The sequence below is a fragment of the Protomyctophum bolini genome (assembly GCF_963924005.1).
Source record: "Protomyctophum bolini genome assembly, chromosome: 2".
NCBI classification, from domain to species: domain Eukaryota; kingdom Metazoa; phylum Chordata; class Actinopteri; order Myctophiformes; family Myctophidae; genus Protomyctophum; species Protomyctophum bolini.
Genome location: NC_137863.1, coordinates 15,360,514 through 15,372,023, shown reverse-complemented (window position 1 = coordinate 15,372,023; position 11,510 = coordinate 15,360,514). Strand labels below are relative to the sequence as shown.

General features: G+C 39.8%; 1 protein-coding gene across 2 annotated transcripts; it reads right to left on the bottom strand.

The window, feature by feature from the left end:
• Window positions 1-7,347: 7,347 nt before the first annotated feature.
• Window positions 7,348-11,510, bottom strand: snrpc (small nuclear ribonucleoprotein polypeptide C). Of its 2 annotated transcripts, none has more exons than XM_080781048.1 (6): window positions 11,421-11,510; window positions 10,278-10,320; window positions 10,045-10,153; window positions 8,687-8,746; window positions 8,386-8,532; window positions 7,348-7,867 (listed from the first exon to the last, which is right to left on the bottom strand). In XM_080781048.1, the coding sequence occupies exons 1-6, from the start codon at window positions 11,426-11,428 to the stop codon at window positions 7,740-7,742; spliced, it is 495 nt and encodes a 164-aa protein (XP_080637174.1). In that variant the 5' UTR covers window positions 11,429-11,510; the 3' UTR covers window positions 7,348-7,739. The 2 variants fall into 2 exon arrangements, with proteins under 2 accessions (XP_080637174.1, XP_080637175.1); XM_080781049.1 differs by having other exon boundaries at window positions 8,428-8,532.

The window sequence follows — 11,510 nt, the reverse complement described above, 5'->3', positions numbered from 1 at the left end:
AACATCACCTTACCTCACATTTATATCAAATCAAGTTTTGTGTCGCACTCCAAGTGAATGTACGTTACTTCAACATCCAGCATCCAGGTAAAAGGCAGTTAGTATAATATCACATCAGGTCTGTTGTAAAGCCCTTATTGTTGACTATGAAACCATGCGTTCTTGTCACGTCATGTCACACTCCCTTTTGTCACTCAATTGGCTACGTCACGTCATATTATTGTGCCCAGGTCTCGTGAAATCACTATGACATCATCAGGGATGATAGTAAGTCAGGGATCATATCATAGTAAATGCGACCTGCTGTCGCAATTAAACCCATATATGGAGATCCCTGATGTCGTCAATATTAGTATATGGATATATGTCAGAACCTGTTCTGACATTCCATATGTTGATCCTTCCCCATCCATCCTTCCTCTTCGATGTCTCCCTTTTGAGACTGCCCCAATGTTATTTCGGCAGCCGGCTCATTCTCAACAGGCCCTAAAAATAAGGCCTGGCCTACCTGTGCCCTCATCAAACCCTGTACACTCAAGACACTGCCCCCTTAAATCTCCATACTGTATATGGAGCTGACCTGTTCTGATACACCTATGTTGATCTGACCTCATCAAACCCTGTACACTCAAGACACGCTCCATATATGGCCAGTGCTCGATTCTCGCCCCCAGGCGTCTTACTGGTTAGTGTTTACTTTAAATTATCACTATTGTGCATTAAGTAAGGGCATAACAACCATTATGTGGTTCCACAGAAGGTACTAGGTACTTAATCTTGTAAATGTGCAACTTTATGGTCTCTGAAAATAATTTAGAATTCTTTAAAAAGAATCGTAGCTAAATATTGCCCCCCTCCCTCCAGCACCAAGTCACAACATACCCCAGATAACCTTCATAATATCTGTGAATAAAGTTTAGATTTTATCAACAGGAAACTCCAACAACATCTGTTTTAGCTGTACTGTAGGCCTACTGGTTGTTTCTTTTATGTTATGCTACGTGGGATCATACGATGATCGCCTGTGGTCACACAAAGATAAGAGATAAAGCTCACAGATAATGATTAGAATCAAAGCACACCATATCATCTTACTCTGGCTACAAGAGGGAAAAGGGAAGAATATGGTGCAATACATATAAGGGGTGAGCTGTGCATGCATGCATCTGTGCGTGCGTGCGCGTATGTGAGTATGTGTGTGTGTCGGTGTGTGCATGCATGTGTGTGTGTGTGTGTGTGTGTGTGTGTGTGTGTGTGAGTGCGTGTGACTGTGTGTGTGTTGTGTGTGCATGCGTGTGGGCATTTGTTTGCACATATATATGTCTGCTTTTGAGTGTGATCTGTGAACATCTGGATACAGTATGCGTTGTGTAAGCTTGTTATGCATGCAGCATGCATGTACAAATGTGTATATGTGATTGTGTGTATTGTATCTCTGTGTGAGTGTTGAGACCAGAGGCAAGCAGAGCTTCCTGTGTTAAGTTGAAGCTATGTGCTCTGCTTTCAGTGAAAACAAAAGGCACAGCTCACATTGAATTTCCCATCAGGGCGTGATGATCACAATGGTGACTGACCGATTAAACACATTCCCTACTTTATTGGCACAGGATTTTAAAATTAAAGCACAACAAAGGAAAAAATTGAAAATGAATAAAGATTGAAAAGCTAAACTAAACAGAACTAAAAATAAAATTTGATTTTGTATTCTCTTTTATGTCACTGGTCCATGTAGCGAAAAGGCCTTGTGCACTCCTACAAGGACAGGTGCGTCGGGGGGCGGCAACCAAATGTGAATCATGAGAAGAAAAGGGTGTTCACTTATAGAGCAGTAGTTTTATTAGATGACAACGTTTCAGTCTAAACGACCTTCATCAGGTATCACTAAGTAACTGAGATACCTGATGAAGGTCGTTTAGACCGAAACGTTGTCATCTAATAAAACTACTGCTCTATAAGTGAAGACAGTGAGTGCGCGGGACCCTTTTATTCTCACTGGTCCATCTATGAAAGATGATTGCAGATCTCAAAGCACAACTCATACAGAATATTATAGTCATAGCGTGAGCAGCTGCAATGTCAGTGCTGTAATCTAATTTAAACTCATCACCACCACTACAAAGACAGACAGACAGAAAGAAAGAAAGAAAGTCAGGGAAGGAGGCATTTCAATTCAAAGAGAAGGAACAACTGACACAAATCAAGTGGGGCCCGGCCCACCTGGGGGTCCCGGTGCACCGGTTGAGAACCACTGCGTTATACAATGGAGAACAGGTATAAGGGAAGACGATAGAAGGCATTGCAATTAATCTACTGATAGTGCTGACGGTTCAGAGGAGGGTCACATTCAATCTAATGTCGTCATAATGGTCGCCCTTGACAACACCACCTCCAGCAAGTGCCGAAGATAGATAAGGAAAATGATGGTAATGATATTGGACATCATGAATCACTACACCTAGACAGGTTCTATATATTCCAGGTACGTACAGAGGAATCCGCCAACGTATCTCCTGCAGAGTAATACTGTAATACGATAATAATATATACCGTTATCAGAGCACAGCATTTAAAGTAAAAATAAGAGCAAGCATAGGGAAGAACAGACTTTAAACACTATGAGATCAAAAGAGAGATTGAGGAGCTGGGTGTTCCAAAAGAAGGGTTAAAATGTTTTCATAATAAGCTATTCGTTGTGAGGAATTATCCCTCTCCAAGTACTGAGAATAGTGCATCTCATCGCACAACCGTCGAAACCATTAATGGAAAATCGCATTCAAAAGAATTCACAACAATTTCTGCTGTTTGGAAAATATTTCTAAAACTCATTTGTGTCAAGACTTGAGATTAGAGGAAGAAAAGAAACTCAGTGTAGTCTTTCATTGTGTGCAAATGTTGAGATGTCATGATGACTTGAGCAATGCCGATTCAAAAGGTTTCCAATATATACATGTAGCCAATAGCAATAATGTTTTTCTTTCCTTTCTTTTTTTTTAATAGCTTTTACACATAAGACTAGAAAAGGTGCCCTTGGGGCACAGGTCTCTACCAGGAGGATAGGAGTGTTTGTGATAGATAGTGTATACCGATTTGCGTGATGGATAAAATCTGTACGAGTAATGTAAAGTAATGTGGAGCCACAAAGGCACACAGTGAAAAATGTATCTTTATGACTCATTCTCTTTACCATTTCGCTCCTTGTACTTGTATAAGTGACAAATAAAGCCCTTCTTGATTCTTCACATCTATACATATCCCTTTCATGATTGTGTACACATCTCCATCATTCAGTAGATGAATCCTCTTAACGAACTGCAGCATCTTCCTACTATACTTCTATCTGATTAATTAGTTAGATTAATAGTTTGAAAAAGTGTTCGGGAGATTTTGTATGCTCAGTTAAGTTAACTCTCGAGATATGTGATCTTAATGATGTCTTAACAAATAACATTAACATAATGACAAACGTAACATCAACAACTAAAATCTGATATCTGGCTCAAATATCTGTCAAAAGACATGAGGAAGGCGAGGCAGTTTAATAGCACATTTCAACAACAAGGCAACGAAGAATAAATTAATACAGATATATACTTGCAACACTTAACTTGGAATATATTCATGACTCAGACTGACACCTACTGTATTTGTTGGTATGACAACCACTCCATAGAGGCTCTGGACCTCCGTGTTCTTTGTCTGTGCATGCTGATGCACGCACGCACGCACACACACACACACACACACACACACAAGTTTATCCAAAATAAGTAACTTTACATACACCGTAATTGGCAGAGGGTGGAAACAAATTGGTTTACAAAATTGTGAGGTAAACATTTATGGAAATAATATTCATATTCATATTCATAATTTTACATACGCCGGGCGTTCATCCAAAATATACATTTGGAAAACAACAACAAAGTTGAACAAGGTGGTGAGCTAATATGCTACTTTGAAGGACATGAAAGAAGGAAGAGAATTCAGGGTGACATACTTACAGAGGACAAGAACATTGGAGCTGAATATGTTTTATACAACAGCTTAGAGTATTCCCTTTGTAATTGGATTTTCTTGCCAGCACGTGATAAGAAAGACAAAAAAGGTTTGAAGAGCAGAGTTTCAAAGTAATGTGACTGAAGGGGACCCTTCAGTCAGACTAGTTTGAAATGCAGTCAGTGAGCTTGACACAAATTACATGACATTTGTAAAACATTTCACATTCCTTCTGACACTACTTTTGGATTAATTCTAAAACATTTTTGAAAACATATTTCACAGTAGGGCCTATACTAAAAGAACAGACACAGTCACTTGTACAACCAAATAGGTTGGCTGGTTTCCAGGCTAAGGGCAGCTAACGTTGTACTCATCAAACTCATTCACTGACCAGTGGTCAAGTTACTGTATTGAGAGTCATTGAGCAAGAGGTCATGGGTTCAGTACTGTTCAAGGGCAATGCCAATGGAACACACCGCCGTCACAAGGGACAGAACTCTGGAGTGAGCCCATACACGACTGTCTTGAACCACGTAGCCTGCATAGCCACCCTGCAGCTGAATGTGCTGATCCTTTATCATCCAGTGTGCTGACACTAAATCAATCCCTAGGGGATAGAAAAGATCATTTCAGTTTTTGCACCTTGGTCACTTGAAAGAAGCCTGCTAATCAAATCAGGCCGGATTTAATTGGATTTAATGTCACTCATTTGCTAAGTAACCATGCATAACATTTGGACATTCTCAGACCCTTTCTGGCTGGTACAATCCAGCACAACTATACATATCTTGTATACCAGCTGCAAATGCTAAGATCAGCAGGTTTGAAATATTGTTCCTGATTTGTACCTACTGTACCACCGTAATAGATGCAGGTTCTTCTACAGCTAGTGAGTGACAGTCTGGTATACTACATCTGTTTATAGCCACAGGGCACGTAGGCCCATGGGACACCCTGCTGGCTAACACAGCCACTGTGAAACAAGTACATTCACAGGACTATCCCTCGGGGCCAGGAAAATGAATATTGATCCAGAGCCATGACTAAATACTAAATAGATTAAATTACAGAGTAGTGTTGGTAGCCAGGCAGAGGACAGAGCAAAGAGAAGGAAAGGAGGGAGTTAAGGAGAGAGTCACAAGCACCATTCTTGGTCTGCATACACCCCTGAACAAATTGCAAATTTAGAATAGAAGCCAGTCAGCGGGCATGCAGGGCAGGGCACTATCATTTACATTCAGCTGAGGCTGGTTGCTCAGGTGGCAAGACTGCTAATAGCATGCTGTATGCTGAAATGATGCATCAGCTTGAATATACAACTTGAACCCAATCGATCTCTTCCAAGTGTGTGGGAATCTAGGCTCTGAGAACACTGCACGACCAGTGCAGTCACAGTTGACCTCCTTGACAGCTGCAGTTAATCAATTAAACGGCCATCTCTTTTGTGGGACTTGAGGATGAAACTGGGGGCAACAGAGAACAGCTTTCCCTGAGTGCTGATATTCAGCACATTAAATGCATTCAAATGCATGACATGAATATCAATAGTGTGAACTAGCCCGTAGTAATGTTTTCTCGCCACGAGCAATTTCACAAATCTTACTGACATTAACTTTGAACTATTGGATGGATAATTTAAGATTCTAAATGTGACTTTTATCCACCCCCAACACTTGATTTTTTTCACTTCACTTTTCTTTACGCCCTTCAGCAGCCATGTCCTATGTGTGGGATTGAGTACAGTGGCCTTTTTCTATGACAAATGTATGGTCTTCTGCCCTCCCGTTAACGTGTGACTCTACTTCTCTAACGCTCCACGTCATCATGGCTAGATTGAATATTCATAAAGGACTTGTCCGATTTCAGCTGACACGTGGGCTGCGGCATAATATATGCTCGACATACTGTAAGCCTGAAATGTGCATTACCATGGTCATTATTTCCTGTCACAGTGATGCAGAGGAAAGCATGTTCATAAGGACTTTTAATGGACGGCATCCCCAAGTGGCTGTCAGATTACATGTGATCTATTCTACAGGGTCCTCTGCACAGGTTACTGAATGACAGCCAGCAGCTGCTATAAATATAACCTATATACTAGTATACTGTACATTGCTGTTTCACATGAAAATGTAATAATGAAATCATGGTATGGTTGGTAATCGTCCTTAATCAAACTTGCCTGGATGTGGTCTTAGTAATAATAGAAAACTGCCCTAGCTACAAATTCATCCTCTGATAGTTTGAGATGGAAGCAAATTTATGTGATATTGCATGCAATCATCAAATAATTCCAACTTATTTTTAGTGCTAATTGCTACACATGACTCTCTAGCACCATCTGTTGAGCAGACCATACATTATAGTCAGTCATAAATATTGAATATACTTAATTCTCATAAGACACTATAGATAGAAACATCAAGCTGAACCATGTCACCAGCTGCCACCCTTCTTTATATAACTCTTAGTGTATGCAACCTTGTTTTACACAACCAAAATCACATTGATTGTTGAGGTTTGGCAACACTGATTTGAAACCTCGACCTTACGTCTTTATATGTAGTCGTCACGTCACCAAAAAAGAATCAACAATGGGGATGATAAAGCTGTTCAATCAGTTTCAAATAAATGTTTCCTCTTATGAATGTTTACGCCAGTAAAATATGTTCCATTTAAATATCTCATGAGTTAATAAGACTTAAGCCTTCCAGGCCTAATAAGTATTTTAATTCAGAATGAAATCAATCTGATTGATTCCCATTAAAAGTATGGAACTGCATCAATTGCTTGCCACCACACAACACAGTAACTATTTTATGAGAATATACTACTCCTGCAATTATTAAATGTTTTGACTGATGAAATGCAGCAGCATTGAAAGGGTGGTTGTGATTGCCTATAAAATATTTAAAAGAAAATCTGTGTGCGCAGTGCCGCTCTGGGTTAGTTCTTTTTAAGTGTTGTGACAACTTGTCATCCATTACACAGGTTATAAAACATACTACCCCTTCAAACAGAATCAGAATCATTTGACTTATTCTGATTTGAGTCATTCAAATTAAACATTTTTATTCTGATTGGGCTTGAAATCAGTAAAAATGGTTAAACCCCTAAACCTTCTGTATCAGAGAATAACAAAAAATGTGCCGTCTCACAGATGACTGATGTTTGCATCCAATTGTCAAGCACATTTTGTGATTCAAACCCATGTGTCCGGCATACTAAATTTCTACCGCACATCCAAGAGGCCATTCTTGGTCTTGGTGATGAAGAGGGAATTGTATTTACTCGTTTTCATTCTGCTTTTCTAATGTCTTACATCATAATTTGCATGAGACGCATAAGTCTGAGTTCACTCAGTTTATTTCTCAAAAAAGATTTGTAAAACAAAAACGTGGTAGACCTACAACAAATAAGCAAACATACTTACAGAATATTGTCAAATAAAAACATGCTTGTTCTTTTCACATTGAACAGTATGTCTAAAAACAATGTCTCAATTTGGAAATAAAAATACAAAAATCTGACTGTATGAAAGGGTTCTGAAAATGACTCCGTGAAATAAATACAGAAACAGTTGACAAACAATGATGGCATACGTACATCAATGACTGTGCATCAAAGTTTGAAAATCTGACATTTCAACCCTTCCGAAAAAACGATTTCTTGTTATGGTGACAGCAGATGTCCTCCAGAGGCAATTACTGTTCATGGCATCCAAAGAAAGCGGTTGGATTTTATCTGTCGGGTCGCATCATGCCAGGCCTGATTGGCATCATCATAGGTCTGGGAGGGCGCATCATGTGGCCTCCCATTGGGGGCCCTGGCATCATAGGCATGTGGCCTCCCATTGGCGGCCTCATACCTGGATGATTGATGAAGGAGAAATACAAAGTGTTCTTTAGGTAAAACATATCATTATTATGGCATGTATGGTAAATAAATAACTAAGCCGAAAGTACACAAGCCCCCCCGCCCCTTCTACAAATGTCTTCTAAATCTTGACAGTTTTCTGGAAAAAAAAGTTTCTATGTCAGTGGTGCTCTGCTCAAACATTTTCATGTCATGGACCCCCACGATTATATGTAATTGGCCACGGACACCCATCTGAAAATATGTTCCAGGGACACCCCAGAAGCAAAGATTTTCACACTGAAAGAATATATATTCGCACTACATTTTCACTCGGTGCCACGCTACGAGAAAAGCGCGGCACTCTGTGCCGCACTATGAGCTTGTAGATCTGTCATTTTTCAATAGCTAAAGTATAACAATGCTTAAAACACCAAAAGGGGTTCCTGCCCAAAATGGGTAAAGGAACCATCTAGCAGAAATCAACTAATGTATTTCCTTCGTGTCAAATCCAAAAAAGCTGTATCTGACCTGGTCCTCCAGGCATCATTCCATGAGCAAGCTGTATCTGACCTGGGCCACCAGGCATCATGCCATGAGGTGGCGGTCCCATCATGGGCATCATAGGAGGACCTCCCATCGGGGGTGTTGGGAGCATTCCTGGACGTGGAGGAGCACCTGTGGGTCAAAGTTCATTTTGGAGAAATTACGTATTGAAACAAACTTTTAAAATTGATTAAAGGGGAGACACAGACTTTTCAGCATACACACACACACACACACACACACACACTAGAAGACACCAGCGAAAGGTGTGGGAGCAAAGACTCACCTGGGGGAGGGGCACCAGGGAACGGTGTGGGAGGAATCTTTCCCTGCTGGAAAGCTGCCGCTGTGGAGTTAAGTAAAAGGAAAGCATTAATAGGGAAAATAATTCCACACAAAAGAAAAAACATCAGAAGACGTATTCATCTAAATACATGAACAATATCAATAGACAAAAACAATGTTTACATCCATTATCCAAACATTTTCTTAAACACTTGATTCATTCAAAACCTTTTCCAGGCCTGGACAACAGTTTCTCATTTCAAAATATTTCCAGGGAAACCTGTATTAAGCTCTCAACACCAATATGAAATACAGTACATTAAATATTGGTGTTGAAGTGCTTAATGGACATAGGCAGTAATTTATCTTAATGATTCAGCTAGCACTTGTGGACCAAATTACTTCTGCCATAAGGTGAAAGCTGGAACTCTGTGTGAAGAGTGTGGGTTGGGTCAGACCATAATTTGTGCCCGTCTGAGCGAGGATAGACTGCTCATAAATTGTCTTGTCTTTTGACCCCCAAAAATGTCAGCCCAGTCTGTACCAGACGGCTGATTTGTGTCTTCAGCTGCACTGTCAGTGTAACGTACCATACTGTAAATCTCTGCTCTCTAGTAGTGTGCCTGAGTTAATATCAATACATGAACATCTCTAAAACATACACTTCTCCAAGTCTGTGTAAAAAGTACAGTTGCCGTTGCTGGTGAGGGGTTAGAACAGCAAAAGGGGTTCCCACCCAGAATGGGTTAGAGACGGTCAACATTTCCAGCTGAGTACATTGTCAGTGTGCACACCAAGATATCTGTAAGAATAGACCCAAGTGACGGCAGCTCTGTTGATCATCAATACTAGCCTGGGGTCACCCGTATGATTATCTATTCTAACTGTATAAGAACTGAAGTATACCAGTAGTGTAATCTACTGCATAGCACAAATGTGGGCAACCATGCATTTATTTTGATGGACCAGTCAAACCAGTCAGATAATGAGTAGATCAAGAACAACCATTCACACTGTTGGATAAAACAATCACAATCAACGCTGACTGTTTTAATGTCGAAACCCAATGAATAATAGGGAGGTACCACAGTGCAAATAAACATGAGGAGTTGCTCAAATATTTTACAACTTTTGTTTTAGTGTGTGGAGAGCCACACATTAGATGAATGCGGAGTCAAAGGGAAGTTGTACCCTACTAAATAATGACCAAAAAGCAAATAACCCTGAATACAAATACAGGTTGATCATGGAAATATACTGAACCACAGTCAGTTTGTTTTCTAGCATCTTCAAGGAACTTGGCGTTTACATGTAGACAATGAGACTATTGGAAAATCAACCGTGGCATATTTTTCTTACTTGTTTTATCAATGAGGCTCTGGGCCTGCTCTTCCATCCATTTCTGATAGTAGTCTTTCACATTTTCTTTATGTTTTCGACCACTGCAGTGGGTCTTCCTTACCGATGGCTAGAAAAGAGACGGAATAAGAATGAAATCAAAATATAATGTATATAATATGACCTGTCCTATTCTATGCCACCTATTTTATTGTATGAATCATGTGTGAAAATGTAAATAAAATAAATCTTACCGAATCATGTGTAAGGTAGGTGTCACAGTAGTCACAATAAAATCTGTGGAAATATTCAAGGTTTAAGACAGACAGGTTACACATTGAGGGTACCACAAACACATTGATTTATTTTAAATACTTGATTACAGTACGTATTTTGTGGTATGTGGAGCTATGGTGTTTAGATTTGAGCTAGCCTTGGAAGACTATCATAAATGTATTTTATCTATTTTTATCTATAAGAGTCAGGCTTGATCAAATACATCTATATGATTAGCCTTGATCCAAGCCTAGAATTCAGCCAAGAAGCTAGATCGACTGCTGCTAGAAATGTAGATAGATATCACAGGCATGTGCTCAGAATCAGATACCTTTTTGAATGAAGACATAACAATAACATCAACATGCACACGAGTAAACAAGGGCTATATTTATTTTTGCTTCTTTGTTGACATTTTGACGTTATTCTCGCCACAGCCTTATAATCTATGCATCTAAACAGACACTTTAATCCAGAGCGATTTACAAATGTTTATTGAACTATAGTGAAGAAAAGCAAGGTACAAATCAGTGATCACATACATAGTTGCAGAGACAGTGGACCTAACCCCTTTCGGAACCCTCAGTTACCTTTTCTGAATTTTGAAAAGGTAACCGAGGGTCCCGACAGGGCTACCGTGGACCGTGTATGGCCTCTAGAGACTAGGATACAAGGTAAACAATTAGCCCCATATGTGCCCTCTCCCTACGATCATTCTGTAGCTCTGTAGTAAACAATGAACCTTGGCAACATGTTATCTAAATTTCTAAAACACATTAACATCTGTGGTCGAAAAAACAAACAAACGTAGCAATCAAAAAGTACGAGGACAAGTTTGACCAATAGGAAAAACTTCTTAAAGTAGAGGGCTCCAAAGAAATTTAATTCAACAGAAATGGGGGATGTATGTATGCAGCTAACGTGAGATATCCATTCAATTCTATCCCAGCAAATAGACGGATCCAAACCAATAACCAAAACGCTCGGCTAATAACATAGCTATAACTATTTTATTACATTTAGCAATTAGGTAGTAGTAGTAAAGTACACGAAAAACGGAATCTAGTGTGTGACGCCGGGGAAGTTAGGTCGATCGACCATAAAACAATGTTTGTACTTACTTCGGCATGTTTCCCTTGATAATGAGTAGAAAAGACGGTGCTCTCCTACGAAAGCGCGGTTCCGGCTGGGTTCCGGTGTTTCAAATAATC